Source organism: Hyaena hyaena, unplaced genomic scaffold (genome assembly GCF_003009895.1).
Source record: "Hyaena hyaena isolate Hyena2069 unplaced genomic scaffold, ASM300989v1 scaffold_546, whole genome shotgun sequence".
NCBI classification, from domain to species: Eukaryota; Metazoa; Chordata; class Mammalia; order Carnivora; family Hyaenidae; genus Hyaena; species Hyaena hyaena.
In genome coordinates, this window is record NW_024081179.1 from 765,862 (window position 1) to 782,318 (window position 16,457).

General features: G+C 67.8%; 2 protein-coding genes across 2 annotated transcripts in view; both read left to right on the forward strand.

Annotated features, from left to right (window-relative positions):
- LOC120247797 (collagen alpha-1(III) chain-like) overlaps positions 1-3,191 on the forward strand; it is a 5,803-nt gene extending 2,612 nt beyond the window's left edge. Inside the window, exons 6-7 of the mRNA XM_039255838.1 lie at positions 18-263; positions 3,009-3,191. Of these exons, the coding sequence (XP_039111769.1) occupies positions 18-263; positions 3,009-3,191 (429 nt within the window). The remainder of the gene's footprint in view (positions 1-17; positions 264-3,008) is intronic.
- A 5,125-nt stretch (positions 3,192-8,316) lies between these two features.
- KIF26A (kinesin family member 26A) overlaps positions 8,317-16,457 on the forward strand; it is a 29,232-nt gene continuing 21,091 nt past the window's right edge. Inside the window, exons 1-6 of the mRNA XM_039255839.1 lie at positions 8,317-8,430; positions 8,702-8,807; positions 9,363-9,499; positions 11,450-11,590; positions 11,699-11,980; positions 12,189-12,641. Of these exons, the coding sequence (XP_039111770.1) occupies positions 8,317-8,430; positions 8,702-8,807; positions 9,363-9,499; positions 11,450-11,590; positions 11,699-11,980; positions 12,189-12,641 (1,233 nt within the window). The remainder of the gene's footprint in view (positions 8,431-8,701; positions 8,808-9,362; positions 9,500-11,449; positions 11,591-11,698; positions 11,981-12,188; positions 12,642-16,457) is intronic.

The window sequence follows — 16,457 nt, forward strand, 5'->3', positions numbered from 1 at the left end:
CCCCCCCCCCCCCGCAGGTGGCCGAGGGCGGCCCGGCCCGCGAGCAGCTGCAGCTGCTGGAGATGTCTCCCCGCAAGAGGCTGCCCAACGGGCCCGAGCAGGACCCGCGCGGCAGCCGCCCTGCGCCCGAGGGCGCCGGCCCGGGCGCCGAGCGGGGCCACTTGGCCGGCGGAGGCGGCTGGTGCCACCACTGCCACACGAAGCTCGCCGAGCTCAAGCGGCAGGCGTGGAAGCTGGTCGGCGGGCCCGGGACACCCCTCCGGGTAAGTGAGCCTTTCTCAGGCCGGCTTCTCGGGGCGGGGCCCAGGCCGGCCTTTGGGAGACCTCGGGGCCCAGAGGAGGCGACGTTCCGCTGAGAGGTTTTTGCCTGTTCCTTCCCTTCTCCGGGCCTCGGTTTCCCCGTCTGTAAGGCGGTGTGTGTGGGTGTAGCAGTTCGTCCTGAGAGGCTCCCGGTGGGACTGGAGGCCGGCAGGGCAGGCGTGTCCCCGGGGAGCCACAGACGCCCCACAGCTGCAACCGCAGCCGGGGGGGGGTGGGGAGGGGAGAGAGGGCTGGGCAGCGACTCCTCCCAGGGCGGACAGCTCCTGCCCTGCCGGCAGCCAGAGGTTACTCGGTGCGTGGTCGCCCTTGGGGCACCTGGGCCCCCAGCCAGGTGTCTGGAAGTTGCACCCCCTGGGCAGGAGGGCTCGTAGGACCAGAGGGGGCCCTGCCTGCTGCCTGCTCCCCCCCCACCCCCGGGCGGTGAGTAATGGGACACACGGAGGGGGCTTTGCCACCGGAGGCAGTGCCAGCCTTTCGGGAACAGAGCGCCTGGGCCCCAGCCACTGAGGTGTCTGCCCTGCAGGGGGGCTCTGCCACATCCTCCAGCCAGTGGGCTGGCCGAGGTCCTGGAAGGAGCTGGGGCCATTGTTCCCGGAACAATGAACCCTGGAAGTTTGCAAAGCCCGGGAAGGGGGGGTCTCCAGAGGAAGCCCTTCCCGCCAGACCTGCAGTCGTTTTGAAAGCTTTCTTGGGAAGTCTGCATAATCCCCATTGAATCTAAATATAGTTCTCCAAGGAGGCTTAGTCTCTGGGGTGGGGGCCAGTCCTGGGTTCCAGGGGTCCCATGCTTTCCTGTCCCGCCAGGTGGGGGAAGGGGAGGGAGTCCTGTTTCTGCCTGGGCACATTCTGCCCCGGGGAGAGGGGGCCGGTGGCCTCTCCTGGGTGGGGCTGGACCCTCCTCACTTGGGACTCAGAGCAGGGCATGCCTTTCCAAGCTCTGCCCCGAAGGCCTGCGTCTGGTGGAAAAGACCGCAGACGACCTTCAGCCCCATGAGAGGGTGCTTTGGGACGGACTTCCTGCGGGCCGTCAGAGCTGCTGGGCCTTCTCATTGCCCCATTAGGGGAAACTGAGGCCAGAAGGAGGGGTTTCGGTGGCTGGTGGGGCGGGGCATGTGGCCAGCCGGTTGCAGGTGGACGGGGGATCCTGGTGGGGAGAGGGCCCCACAGGGGGAAGCCTCCTGACCACCCCGAGGGCTCACCCCCCACCTCCCCGGCCTCGGTACCCGGCTTTGTTCCTGCTCTGCAGCCCCTCCTCCGCTGTGTTCTTCCTCCGTCAGATGAGTGAAGCCTCCTGGGGCCGTTCTGGGAGTGGGGTCCAGCCTGTGGGGTGCTGTGCCCGAGGGAGGGAAGGCCCCATTACCCATTGTTTTTCTAGAGACGATGGGAAACCCTCCAGGCCCTCGGGCTGAGCCACCCACGCCCAGGGACCTGGGGCTTGGGCCCGAGACCCTGGGACCTCGGTAGGAGTCATTGTCCTAGGAGCCCAGGCTCTGCGCGGCATCCCGGCTGAACCTCAGCCTGCGGCCTCCGCCGCCGGCCCACAGCTTCCTTCAGGGAAGGCTGGGAGGTGGTGTGCACCGACCTGCTTCTGCTTTTGGTTTGGGAGGCAGCTGGGCGGGGGGGGCTGTGCGCAATTGGCTCTGGGCGAGCCCAGCCCTCCTCAGAGTCCGGCCCAGGGTCCAGGAGCCCTGGGCTCTGTTGGGAGTTCCAGCAAGACCCTGGAAAGTAGAGTTGGTGCTCTGGGCCTTCCCGGGGGGGCCCTTTCTTGTTTTTCATCATGCAGAGATGAGCCTCCTAAGGGCCGCGCTCACAGTACGCAGAGAACTTGGCCTGCGTGACCTCCCGTGGTCCCGCACTTGCCTGTCGGGAGGCCCAGACTAGACGTGGGGCGCAGGGTTGGAGCTGGACCCAGCCTGGCTATCGGAGACCCTCACCCTGGGGGTCCCTGCTGGATCTCAGGTGTCGAGGGAGGCTTGAGAGGGTGGAGGGACTTTGATCTTTCTGCCAGCTCAAGGTCACCCCATTCTCCGCCCTCAGCATCCCTGCCAGGGCCCCACCCAGCTGGCTCCTTGCCCACCCTCCTACCAGCAGACAGCTCCCTGCTCTGGGACCTCAGGCAGGTTTGTTGAGATCCAGGACCGTCTGTGTACCCATTTCACAGGTGGTTAGAGCAGTGCCAGCACAGGGCAGCTCGAGCCCCTTAGCCGTTGCTGCTCTTGCTGGGATGTGGGCTCGGCGGTCATTCTGTGCCTGGGCCTTTGGTGCCCATGGGGTTGAGTGGCCATCAGGTGGCCTGGGTGTGAGGCCCGCCTCTCCCTTGCTGCTGTGTCCTCTTTTCAACCTGTGCCTCCCTCAGTTTCCCCCCTGGGGAGGTGAGGGTGACGGTAGTCCCCACCCGGGGACAGCATCCACGTGGAGCGGTTAGGACTGTGTCCTGATGCCCCCAGAGGGCATGGGAGCTTGGAGCCCGGGAGACTGTCCTTACCGGAGCCATAAGGACAGCGGGCCTGGCTGTGGAGGGGACACACGGGTGGCGGCCTGCAGGCTGGACACCCCTCACTGCCCCCCTCAGTGCTCCCCAGGCTTCCCAGGGGGCCCCTTCAGGACCCTTTCATGGGCTGAGCTGTGCCCTCTGGCCTGGCCTGCAGCCTCCCGGGCCCTGCGACAGACGCCCTTCTGCCCCCCAGAGCCCCAGCCTCCCTGCACGATCTGGCCCGTGCCCTGCCCTGATCTCCCTGCGCCTCCCGGGTGCCCCCGCCTCCGAGAAGTCTGCTGGGGTCTCGCAACACGTCCCTCGAAGGGACCAAAGCCTGGCCTTCCTCTTCTGCCACAGCGAGTGCCCCCAGCTGAGCGCCTTGCTCTGTCCTTAACCCCCCAGGCAGAAGCCGGGCCGCGGCCACACCCTTTCTGCTTCCCCACCTCTCAGGGCAGAGGAGGGACCTCCCATCAGGAGGGGGTCTCTGGCCAGTCCCAGTGCTGTGTCCTGGCCCCAGACCCAGGCTCACCCAGGCTCACCCAGGCTCACCCAGGCTCACCGAAAGACCCCCCCGCCCCCCCGCCCCGCCCACAGAGGCCACTCTGCCCGAAGGCTCCCCGGCACCCCCACAGAGGCCACTCTGCCCGAAGGCCCCCCCGCCCCCCCCACAGAGGCCACTCTGTCCGAAGGCCCCCCCGCCCCCCCGCCCCGCCCACAGAGGCCACTCTGCCCGCAGACCCTCGGCCCTTGTCCTCCCCTGTGCTCGCGTGGCGGAGCCACACAGCCCGAGTCGCCAGAGCCCCTGGTCCCGGTCCCGCACCGCTGACCGTGGCTGGGACACCCAGCCCCACTGACCCGCTTCCCTTTGAGTTCCTGGCTCTGACTCCTCCTCCAGGGTCATTGAGCCTCCGTCCCCTCCTCCGAGCTTCCCGCCCCCATACTCACCCCCTCCAGAAGGCCACCCTGGGGCCCCCTGACCCGGGCCTTTCTCGGCCCTTTCCACCCCCCTTGGCCACTGTGCTGCCCCGAGGCTGGGAGCTCTGTCTCTGTCCGGGTCACCCTGATACATTTGTTGAATGACTGAGTGACACACCCCTCTGTTCACGCCCAAGGCCGCCAGGCCTGCTCTCTCCTCCCCACCCGGGTGGCAGCCCCCAGGAGGATGGCCATCCTAACCCCCCTTGCAGCAGTGGGGGCAGGGCCGTGCTTGGGGACCCATCCCAGCTGCCATCCGGGTGCATCACGCAGAGGTGACAACTTCCCCAGAGACCCTGTGACGTTCGACGTGTGAGTACGTGTGAGTACGTGTGAGTACGTCTGTGACTTCCCCAGAGACCCTGAGTACGTTCGACGGTGCTGAATTGATGAGCGCCACCCCCCCCCCCCGCCCCCCCGGCCCCACCATGAGGGAAAGGGATCAATTCTCGTTTAGCTCTTGCAGATCTCTTGCCCACCCTGGGGGGTCCCGTCCCGTGAGCTCCGCAGCCAGTGCTGACGGCCCCCGCCCACGGGTGCAGCCCCAGGCGTGCGCCGGCTCGCATTTTGCACCGAGCTGGACAGCAAGTCTGAAGGCTGCTGGAGGACATGGGTGCCCGTCGGGTGCAGAGCTCAGGGGTGACATAAGTAGGCTCCTCGGGCTGGAGTCCTGGAGGTGCTCCTGCTTCTCTCTGGGGTCTGGCTTGGGGGGGGTGGCGGTTCTGCCAGCTCAGGGGTCACCGGTCACCATCCCTCCAGGAAGCCCCCCCGAACGCGGCCCCCAGCTCTGCCATGCAGCAGTGGGGCCCTGGGTCTGTGGCCCTGGAGGGCAGGGGCTGAGCCCTGCTGGCATGGGCTGTTCGCTGCCTGCCGTCAGAGTCCCTGAGCGCCGGTTCCCTCGCGGGCGGGAGCCTGGCCGAGCCCCGTTTCCGGGCCACCCCTGTGCCCGGGCCACCCCTGTGCCCGGACCACGGTGTCTGCCTCGGGGCTCCACAGGGCAGGGCTGCGGCCCAGCAGTGCACTCCAGCTGAGCGGGCTGTTGGCGGGCTCTGGAGGCAGCTGCGGGGGTGAGAGGGGCGGGGGTGAGAGGGCGGGGGCACCTTGTGGCTGGCCGCACGGCAGTGTCCCATCTGGCAGGGGCCCGATGGCTCACCAGGAGGGGATCAACCCGTGGGGCTCGGACGCTTCCCGGCCGCCCTGGGTGACCGAGCCTGTGCGGAGGGAGGGTGGAGGCCTGGTTAGGCCTCTGGGAGATGTCGGCCGGCCCCTCTCCCGAGAGAGACAGTGGCCCAGCCACTGTCCCCTGCGCACCTCGGTCCAGTAACGGAATGGCAGGGTGCTTGTGCCTGTCTTACCCCTTGCTGGTCCAGGGCTTCGGGGAGTGAGGGTGGGTGGGGGTGGGGCTGAGCTGAGGGTTGTGAACTGCTGCCTTCTGGGCACCTGCCACAAGCAGAGACTTGGCTTGGGGAGCTGGCGGGGGAGGGGGGCGGGAGGGGAGGGGCAGTCCCGGGTCTCACGAGGGGGCAGCCTGGCTACCTCTCTGCTGAGAGGTGGAGGGTCAGGGACAGAGGGAGGGCAGGCAAGTCACCCCCACCCCTGGGCTGCTCAGAGCCTTGCTGCAGTGCGTGTGATGGTTTGGAATGGGCCGGGAAAATGCATCTGGGGCCTTTTCCAGGGTCCCTCGAGCATCTTGGAAGGATCTCATTTGGGAGTCAGAAGATCTGGTTCTTACTTTAAATAGCAAGGAAAGTCTAGTTTCCCTTTTTCTATGCCTGCTGGGAAGCTCACAACCAACGGTTTCTTCAGCTTCCACCAACAACATGGGCATTTTCTCGTGTGTCTTTTGGGACCTGATCATTCCTATTTGTTCTAAAGCACCAGTCTAGTCACGTGGTTCTGTACGTGAACATCTGCTATGTTGTCCATGAAAGACATGGCCCGTTTTGTGTGCAAGAAGGTGTAGAGTGTGAGTAAATTGAATAGAATAGAAGGGGATTGAGTGTCCCCTTGGCACGTGCAGCCTCTGTGTGCTGCTCTCTCCGTGGGAACAGAGCGGGAGTCTGTGTGGGGCTGGGGGGAGCGGAGTTGAGGCCAGGCTGTCCCTGGGGTACCTGGAGGCAGCCAGCTAGGTGGCTGGGCCTCTGGGAGCCACTCTTTTTAGTTGCCCCTGAGCCCTGAGCTCTCCCTTGGCACTGGGTGGGCGTGGTGGCGGCAGACGCTGTCTCTCAGGAGGGGGCCCAGGGCATGGACGTCACTGCCTGAAGCAGGAGTCTGGGCGTCACCCGTTTGCGGGGTCTCTGCTTCCCCATCTGTGATGATCTCAGCCTGGGGCTGAGGCCCTTGCTCCCCCTGGGTTAGAAGGGGCCGTTTTCACTTCCGGTGTCACATTTTGTGGCTGGGGAAGCCCCGGGGCCTGTGTCTGCAGGGGTCCTGGTGCTCTGCGGGTTGGGGGAGGGCTCCCTGGCCTCAATCTGATCTGGTCTCTGTCCTCCTGACAGCAGTCCGGGCTTTGGCTGTGGACGCTGGGCTGGGGGCTGGGCTGGGGGGAGGGGGGTGGGCTCAGCAGGCGCCTGGGGCTGACAGATCGAGGGTCCCGCCTGTCCCGGTGCCGGCTGCTCTGCGCTCACCTCTGAGCCCATGATGGATGCTGGCCCGCTTGTCCCTAAAGGTCCCTGTCCACCCCTCACAGCCACGGTGCGAGGCCACGGCCCAGCTCTGCCCCCACCAGCCCCACACACTCGGCCTGTTGAAAATCCCAGGGATTGTCTGGAAGCCGTTTTGGCTTGGCTTGCTGGGGGGTCGCCCTCAGTGCGGCCACAGGCCATCCGGGTCCTATCCCTGGGGTCCCTTGCCTTGGCCCTGTCCGCCCCCCCGAACCCTCTGCATGTTGGGCCCCAGCTGTGCCTCCCAAGCTTGGTGGTCCGATCCAAGAGCGTTAGGCTCAGCCAGCAAGGAAGGTAGTTCACGGCTGGTGGTGTCTGCAGAGGTGGGTCCGTTGCCCTGGGGCTGTGAGGGGACTCATCGGGCAGGCGTGCTGGGCCATCGGGGCGGCTGGGGCGCCTGGGGGCACCTGGGGGTGGTGCGCCTGGGCTCCTGCTGGGTGAGGACCGCAGGCTGGGTTTATGCTACGGGATCCCTCCTCACTCAGATACCACCCTTGGCTGTGGGTGGTGCTTTGGGAAGGGGGACAGGGAGCCGGGCTGGAGGGCGCTGCCTCTGGGCAAAACACACAACTCCACTACCCTAGGTGGAAGCGAGGAAAAAGCAGGCAGGAAAAAGTAGGCGCAGGGCTGAGTGACTTGCCTGAGGCTGCTCACCCTCCAGCATCTGTGCTCAGAACCGAAGAGCTATGGGCCTGGGAGAGAGGGCTCTGGAAAGGCGCAGCTGGGAGGGCCTCCTGGATGAGGCAGCATTTGATCTCAGAACTAGACCCACAGAGATGGGGTGGGGGTCTCCAGGGGGAGGGAATGTTAGGGGCTCTGGGATGGGGATGCTTGTATCGGGGTGCCAGGCAGAGGGAAGAGGGGAAGCCAGGATGAGGTCGGAGGTCAGAAGGTGGGGGGTAGGGGGGCAGTGGAGTTGCTCTCCGGCCCTCGAGCAGAGCTTGGGGCCTGGGGTGTCCTGGGAAGTCCTCTGATGACAGCGCTGTGGCCCCGGGCTCCCCTGGCCGCCTCACCGGAGGGGCCTGGTGGCCGGGTGCACATCTGGGCTGGGCCACCTGCACGCCGAGGTTCTCGGCAGGAGAACGTGGGGTGCCCAGGGCCAGCCGAGGGGCCTCCGGCTGGGCTGCCCAGGGCAGCGTCCGGCCTCCCTGGGGCTCAGGACCCTCCTGAGAGGCCCTGGGGAGCCCTGGCTGTGGCCTGGCCGGCGGGGTCTGGTGCGCCCCCGGCCGTAGTGGTGAGAGTGTGCTGTGGCCCATTGCTCAGAGGAGGAAATGGGGGTCCGGGAGAGCTGCAGCCCCCTCCCACAGAGCTGGACTGCGAGCCGTGTCTGGGTGAGCTCCAGGCTCCCCGAAGCGTGTGCAGAGCCTCCCCCCAGTGGGGAGCGCCCCCAGGCAGCCAGCCTGTCTGCGCCGCCCCCCACCCCCCGGGGAGGCTGTGCTGCTGGGCTGGCCGGTAGCCGCCAGGATCCCCTCTACCCTTGCGTGGCGTGTGGCATCGGGCGGAGGACAGGGGAGGCCATTGAAGGGAGGGGTCTCAATGAACTAGTGTGTGTCCCAAGTTGCCCAGCTGGCTGGTGCCTGGCACGGGGCCGTGGGGACGGGTGCCAGTCGGCGCTGGGTGGGCCAGGCAGCACCCCCATCCCGTAGAGGGGGGAGTCGGGGTCAGCTCTGGGGCCTGATGGAACCCGGCCGTCTCTAGGGTTCTGGCTGGCGGTGGGGGAGGGTCTGACTCGGGGGGTCTGCAGGCCTTCCTGTCTTCCCGCTGGACCCAGGGGACGTGGGTGGGCAGGGCCTCTGGCTGAGTGGGGCCCTTGGCGAGGGGCCTGAACCCCTGACCACCTCCCCCGCCCCCCCAGCCCCCCAGGCTGCACGCGACATCGGAATGTCGCCGCCTGAGGGGCTGGAGCAGAGCCTGGTGCGGCTGCGGCTGCGGGGGTGCCTTCCTGGACCTGTCGTCAGCTCCGGAAGCCTGGCCGCCCGGGTCGCAGCCCAGCGAGTTTGTTTGTGGAGGGAAGGGAGGGGAGGTAGCGGGACTCCAGCGAGGACCCACGCGCCAGTCACACAGGGTGGAGGGCGGGGGAGGGGAACCCCTAGGCCTCAGGGCCCCTCCAGGCTTGGCCTCTGGTCCTGTTGGCCCTCCTGAGGCCCTGCCGGTGGGCGCTGAGCCCCCTTTTTAAAGGCAGGGTGACAAGGGCTCAGAGAGGGTTGTGTCGCAGCTTTCTCCCACTCGGGGAGCAGGGCCCCCCTTCCTCCTGTGTCGGCCTCAGCCTGGGGCCCCGGGAGCCCCCGTCCTGCCCCGAGGGTGGGCGCTGCTGGCCCTGGGCTGGGGGAGGCCCCTGAGCTCGTCCCTGGAAGAGAGGCTCGGGGCCTCCGGTGCAGGAGAAAATGGAAGGATTACTTAAAGCGACTTGGGGACCCCAGAAAGGAGATGAAAAATGGAAAGTCATTATTTTTAGTGGGGGAGGCTCCCTAAAACCCTGGTGGCGTGATGGGTAGATGGTTTGCGGTGCTAAATTGAATTGAATTAAGAAAAACATTTTCCAAGTGCAAGTAAAATATCTGTTTAATTAGACTGTAAAGGAAAATGAAAAGTAATATTTTGCAGTGGAGTAATTACTGTCTTTCAGAAGGTGCTGGGCTCCAGAGAGGGGGTGGGTGGTAGGTGGCGTGGTGACTGGGCCTTTTAGGGGTCAAAATTCTTGAAATTGGGCCAGTGACCCCCCACGGACTTGGAGGGTGGGCCCTGGGAGCTGCGGGGAGGCTCCCCTGGGCTTCAGGGAAAGGCTGCCCGCCCCTCTTGGCCTTCCCAGCCCCGCCCCTCCCCCCGCATTATGGTCTGGGGGCTGTTGGCTTGGGAAGGCCACCGTGGTCCTGGAGGGGGGAGGCGGGCGGGGCTTCAGGGGCTGCCCAGCCTTTGTCTCCGTGGAGGCCGCCCCCTGGACGATGCCAGGTCCCAGGAGAGGCCCCCTCGGAGCCCCGAGCCCTGGGCCAGGGCGCTGGCGGTGGGGCGCCTGTCCTGGCACAGCTCGCTGTTTGCCAAGCTGGTCCGACAGCCTGGGGAGGTCGTAGGTCCCTGCAGTGTGGGGTGCACGGTTCCAAGGGACCCGGTGTGCAGTGAGTATGCCCCGTGCTGGCCCGGCCCGCCGCTGCCTGGCCTGCCAGAGGGGCTCAGGGCAGGGTGGGCTCCCGGCCCCACTGGGCTCTGTGTGTGGTCACTCAGGGCGGGTCTCTCCCCTTGTGTCTTGTGTGTGTGACAGGAGCCAGGGGGGACAGATGTCCTGTGTCCTGCCCGGAGGCCCCTGCTGCCCTGGGGTAGCAGCTGGGCGTCTGCAGGCATGAAGGGGAGGGTCCCCCAAGAGGTGCGCTTGGCTGCCAGTGCTGCGAAGGGGTGGTTGGCCCCAAGTGGGCCCCAGGTGTGTCTGGGCCGGGCCTCCTGGGGGGGCTGGTGAAGCAGGGCTTGGGTGTGGTGAGTACTCCCCAGCCCCCAGCTAGAGCAGACCTGCCCGGTCCCTCCTGGGGCTTTGATGCCCAGAGCCTGAGGCCTGGTGGGGCCGGGCCCTCCTGACAACTGCCATCTTTCGTTCCTGATGTCACAGCTGGTCGGGGGGTGGGGAGGCGGTGGTACGCTGCTCAGGCGTCCTGGGGCCCCTAGCCCCTGTGTCTGGCCAGTGTGTGGGGGTCCGGTGTGGGCTCAGGTCAGCATGCGCCCCCCCCCACACACACCCCCCCCCCCCCCCCCCCCCCCCCCCCCCCCCCCGCTCTGGCTTTCCTTCGGCCCCCTTCAGTGCTGGCCCTGGGAGCGGCGAGTGCCACAGGGCTCCCCCAGAGGACTGAGGTCCCCAGGCCAGGCGGAGGCCCTGGAACAATGGGCCGCTGGGCCTGGGGGGTGGGGGCTGGGCTGGGGGGCCCGGGTGGCTGGGCTGCCTTTCAAGTCTGTTAATGGCCCTTCGGCCCACTTCCTTCCCCTCACACCCGCCACCATTAGCAGCCTCCTGCTGAGTGGAAAAACCAGAGTAATCACAGCTGGGACCTGGAAAACGGAGGGAGGTGACAAGTGACAGGCCCAGCCCCGTGTGAGCCCTGCCTGCGGCTGGGGGACAGGGGCTCTGGATTCCGTCTGTGGCCCCGTGTGCCCTCCCGGGCTCGAGGCGAGCCCAGCGAGCTGCCGGCAGGGCTGCCAGAGCCCTGGGGGTGTCTGCTAACGGGCACCGGACGTGCTCTTTGAGCCCTCGGCAGGAGAAAGTCCAGGCCTTCCGGGGGACCCACGGTCCGGCCGCTGGTGCAGCCCGCCGCCAGGGCCGCCCTTTCCCTGGACCCGATCTCTCTGGGACACGTGAGCGGGGGCAGTGGCCTGGGGAGCCCCATGCTGGGAGCGTGCTGGCCCCGTGGAGGCAGGGCGGAGCCATCGCCCGCGGGGCTGACCGGCCACCCCTCTCAGCCAGCCCACAAGGCCACAGCTGGCGTCCCCTGGAGCCACCCCAGGCTGCTGTGCAGGGGTGGGGCTGGCCACAGCTCAGGCTGGGGAACCTGGGTGGGGTAATGAGCTGCCCTCTGTTGGATGGTGGCCTCAGCTTCCTCTTCTGAGCGGTGGGTGTACCGGGGAGGCCAGAGGCCTGTGGGGGTGGTGTGGCGGGGGGAGGAAGAAATGCCAGGTCTGGAGGGTGGCGGAGGGAGGAGGCCCACCCGCGGCCCAGACGGCCATGTGAGGACGCAGGCAGTGCTGGGAAAGTCCTGGGTGGTCACGGCCGCAGCTGGGCCGGGCCAGTGCTGTGTCGAGGGGCTTAAACCCCCCTCTCCACGGGGCTGCCCCAAGGAGGCGTCAAGGCAGAGCCTTGGTCAAGGGACCGGGCGTGGGCCCTGGATATCGGACTCTTGATACCTTCTCTCCAGTGAGCTTCCTTCTGAGGATGGGCTTTCTCCTTCCCCTCCTTCCAGAGGACCTCCTCCAGGAAGCCCTCCCTGACCTCCAGGCTGGGTAAGGGCCTCCCTCAGGCTACCCTGGCTCCTGTTCCCAGCCCTCTCTGGACACCAGGCTCACAGTTAGGGAGGCCCAGGTGTCTCCCTCACCCAGCACGCAGCCGGGGGCACTGGGCTGTGGGAGCAGCCACCAGGCACCACGCACCCCGGGGACCGCGTCCCACCTGCGATCGGGCAAGGTGGGCCTCGAGCCTCCTGCCTGCTGGCCAGCTGGCGCGGGGGCCTCTGTCTTCACGTGGACCCGGAACGGCCTGGCTTCCCTCTGCGCACCGCCCGTTTTTCTCCAGACCCGGACCAGGGCCCCGACTTCCCACGGGCCGGGAGACCCCACCTGGCCTGGGGCGAGCCAGGCTGCCCCCACGGCTGGGGAGGATGTTGCTTTCAAACGGAGCCCCGGGGCGCTGATGGGATGCGGCCCAGGTGGGGGGGGGGGCGTCTGCCCTTCTGCCGCCCCCCCTGGACGCTTCTTGACCGCGCGGCCTGGGCTGCTTGTGGCCTGGGCGCCGGGGGAGCGAGCAGATGCCTCGTTAGCCGAGACCGGGCACAGTGACGAGGGCGGGAGGAGGCAGGTACTGTCCAGGGCACCGCAGGCCTCACCGTTAAGCTCCGATAATTATTTTCCTGCTGGGCGTGCGCTGACGAAACCGTTCGGGGCTTGTTAACCAGTTACGGATTATGTGGCGGCCACAGCATGAGCTGGCCTGGCGCCGTGGAGGGCGAGGAGCCGGGCCGGGTCCTGGCGCCCGGCACCGACCACCTGTGTCCTTGTTCCCCCAGGACCCTTGCCTCTCCGCCCTGCTCCTCGACAAGCTGCCGGCGGCCGGGGCCCTGCCTGGGTGCCGCCCCGAGGCCGAGCGCCGCTGTGCCATCTGTGCCACGCACCTGAACCAGCTCACGCGGGAGGCGCTGCGGCCGCTCCAGGCACCCGCCGGCCACCAGGACCCTGACGCCCCTCACGGAGGCCCTGGCCTCGCGCCCCCCGGCGCGGGCGCCGCCACCAGCCCGCGGGATGTGCCAGCCTGTGCCGGCGCGGCCGGGAGACAGCCGGGCCGAGCGGGGCCAGACCGGAGGAGGGGACCGGCCTGGCCGCCTGGGCCCAGCGTCCAGGTGTCGGTGGCCCCCGCTGGCCTCGGGGGGGCGCTGAGCACAGTCACCATCCAGGCCCAGCAGTGCCTGGAGGGCATGTGGAGCGTCTCCAGGGTCAACAGCTTCCTGCCGCCGTCGTGCCTGGTGAGTCCGCTGGGCAGGGTGGGCCGCCAGCCTCCTGGGTCCGCGGCCACATCGCGCCGCAGCCCGCGCGTGTGGACTCAGCAGCCCTCCCCGAAGCAGGGGGGCCGTGGACCCGGGCGGAGGCCCCCGCACGTCCCGTTGCAGCGGGCAGGGCCCTCACGCGGCCCCGGGGGCAGCGGTTCCACGCAGCGCCCGCGGGCGTGGTCGGGCATCGGGTCGGCCGCTCCGTGTCCAAGAGCGCGTGTTGCGCGCGGGCCGACAGGTGGGCTCCTGGGACGTGGTCGGACCCTCCTTCTCGGGGTCCGTGGCAGAGGGAACATCTTGTGAGGGGGTCTGGCGGCGCCTCCCCGTCCCGGCCGCCCCCAAGGCCGTGGCCAGCGCAACAGGGCTTGGCGTGTGGGGGAGGCCTGCAGGCGGTGGGGACGTCCGCCCACTCGCACCGTCTCTCAGAGCCGCATCTTTGCAGCCGGCGCCGGTGTCCCACCCCAGGGCTCCCCATCCGGCGCCCGCACCCCGCGTACTGCCCCTCCGTGGAGCCGGCTCTGGGCGCTGGCGGGCCATGGACTTGGGCCAGAGCCCAGCCGCTGTCACCCCACAGGTGGAGATGAAGCCACTTGGAGGGCGGAGCCGGGCGGCCCCAGAGCTTGGCTGACGGGGGTCTCTCCCCGGGGTCTGCAGGCCCCCAGTTCTCCGTGGAGCAGGAAGTGTACCAGGGTAGGAGCTGGGAGGTGGGGGCCGTTGGATTCGGGGTTCCCAGGGACACTGAGGGGGCGTTAACTGCCGTCCTGGGAAGCCTTTTCCCAGAATGCACCTGGCAGCTCTGCCCAAGCCTCAGGGGTGCCTTCTCCCTCAGCTGTGCCCGTCTGTTTAGTCGACGACTGAGGCTAAGAGCCCGAGGGTAGGAGTTCACCAGGCAAACAAGTAGGAAGGACCTTCCAGGCAGAAGGAGCCTTCTGTGTTGAGGCCTGGGGGTGTGACGCACGGAGGCCTTCCTGGAGGTAGAGGTGTGAGGTATCCAGGCCTTCTTGAAGATGTGAAGCACGGAGGCCTCCCTGGAGGTGGAGGTGTGAAACAGCTAGGCCTCCCTGAAGGTGTGAAGCACGGAGGCCTTCCTGGAGGTGTGAAGCAGGGGAGCCTTATCAAGAGAGAGGACTGTGGTGGGGGAGGAGGGGGGGAGAGGGGCAGGGGTCTGGAGCGCGTCCTGATGCTGCACTGGCGGCGCGGGCGGCTGTGGGTACGTGGAGAAGCCCCCTTGCTGCCCCGTGTCCCTCACCCCCAGGGGCAGAGAGATCAGTGGGTCGCTATGGAGACTGGCTTTGCTTGCTCCACTTTCGGGTCGCACAGAGCCCCCCGCACGAGCTTGCCCAGCGAGTGCGTCTGGACTAGAGCAGTGGATAGACCTTCCCCGTGGACTGTGCCCGCGGGCGCTGCGGGCGCGGCGGTACAGGCAGGGTCCCCAGCTGCTGGGACAAAGTCACACGTAACCCGAGGCAGGACAGACCCCTGCCCCGCCCCCACTCGCCATCCTGCCGGTGCTGGGGCCAGGCCTTGGGCGGGCACGCCGCCCTCAGGGCCTCCCTGGCGCTTGGCAGCGCTGGTGTGGTGATGCGCCCTGGGTGCAGCCTTGCCGCTCTGACTCCTCCCTTATTAAGTCCCGGTGAGGCCAGGAAGGGGGAGGCCGGCCCCGCTACGCGTGCCCGGTACCTCTTGGCTGGGCTCTGGGCTGCCCTGGGGCAGTCCTGAGCTGGGGAGGCAGCTCAAGAGAGCTGGGTGGCTTCCTGGAGGAAGTGGCATTGAGCTGGGCCCAGAGGCTGTGTCAGAGGTGGTGGGCCCAGCGCAAGGTGGGTGGGGCCCCTGGGAATAGCCAGAGGGCTCCTTACCTGGGAAGGGGGCTGAATGCATGTCTTGCAGGGGCCTCGAATGCCAGGCGGAGGGAGAGGTCGGCCTTCACTCTGAGGTGCCCAGGAGGTAGAGGAGGGACGCGAGCTGACAGTGGGGGCCGGTGGGGCGGGAGCGGCCCGCGCTGAGGGTTTGCCTCGCGCGCCCGGGCGGGTGTCCCTGGCCTCTTGCTGGGCCCTGTCGGCCGGCAGCACCTTGTAAAACGTGGGCATTTAAGGCCCCCGCTCTGTTTTATGTGCACATTGATCGCGCTTGGGGCGGGCGGGAATGGATTTATAATTAGACAACAGCCCTGGCGGTCGATGGGGAGATTATTAGGAGCATAAATAGAACTTTAGGATTCAGACGAGGTGATTTCCCCGGAACCAGGCATCGATCGCAGGGAGCGGCTCTGGAATGTTAAAGTCTCGCATGTAGATGCTTCTGGAGGACACCCTGGGAGTGCCCACCAGCGGCCCCGGGGCGCGACCCTTTCCGGGGGACGGGGACCCAGTTGCCCAGGGCTGCAGCCCTCAGTGTGTGCAGAGCGGGAGGCAGGGAGCCAGGGCTTTGAAGACCCAGAACATTCTGGGTGCTGCGGCTGGGTGCCCACCCCATGTTCCATGGGGGACCATCTGGAACGCTCTGTGCCCGGATGCGCGGCCCTTTGCCAGCCACGGCTGGATTCCAGACCGCAGCCCACTTCCCTGTCTGCCAGCATGGAGCTCGGCCCTTTCTGGCTCGTTCTGCCTCCTGAGTGTCCAGTGGTCCTTCCTGCTTGTGGGGCCCCCCTGGCGGGACTGGCAGATGGCTTCCAGACCGTCAGGCAGAGAGGCGGGGCTGCCGCCAGGGAGGACGGAGGTGCCCCCGGGGGCCGGGCTCTGGCTGCCCGAGATGCTGGGTGACGGCGTGGGGCCATCTGGCCTGGCCCGTTGCTCTGGGTCATGGCGGGGAACTGCGGCGTGTCCCTCCGTGCTGCTGGAGCACCTGTGACACGTTCACAGCCAGAGACCCTGAGCCCGCACGGCAGGCTGGGAGTAGCTCAGGCCGGGGCAGCGGAGGTGGGGCTGACGGAGTCCGTGCAGACCTTCCCTGCCCTGGGCCCTGAGGCTCATGGTCTGGGGGGAGCCCAGAGCAGAGGGCTCCAGGCCGGTCATGGGGGCTGGGGCAGTGGAGGCCCTGCCTGGATGGGGAGGATGGAGGACTTCCTGGAGGAGGTGATGCGCAGAACAGGAGATGAGGTCATTCTGATGGAGAGCAGGGAGCGGGTAGCATGGCACCCGCTTGGGACCATTGCCCCCACTGGCCTCTGTACCAGCCTGCCTGCCTCCCCTCGTCCTCGAAGTCCCTGGGGGCCCTCGGGGATGTGGCTGCGGTGGCATGGAGTGCGTGGTCCTGGCCTGTCTCTCTGACCCGGCCCGTTGTTGGTGCCCTTGCTCTGGGACTCAGTTTACCCGCCCATGGAACGGACGCTCTACCAGGCAGTGCTGCAGGGAACTGCCTCTGTGACGGGGGCGGGGGCACCGCAGGGTTAAGGTCACTCCCAGCCTGGGGCGCTCCGGCACCAGCCGCGCCCTGTGCCCCGCACCCTGCGCCCCGTCCCCGCTGAGGCCCCTGCAGCGTTCGGCCCCGGCTGCCCGGCACTGCCCCCACCTCGTGGCACCTCCCCCGTGGGGGTTCCTGCTGAGGAGCTGGTGAGCGCCGCTCTTCACCTGCTGGAAGTTTCCAGACCCAGGGCCTCGGGCCCAGACTCTGCCCCCTGGAGCCCTGTGGCCGGCGCTGCCCGGAGCCCGTGGGTGCCGCCTGCTGTCGCCCTCCCCTGGGCAGGCGCCGAGCCCCTTGCCGGCGGCGCCTCACCCTCTCCTCTCTTCACGCTTCTCTTTCGTTGCTGCCCTAGTGCCTCCCTCTCCTTTTCTGTTTGGCCGCCTCCCGCCCCCC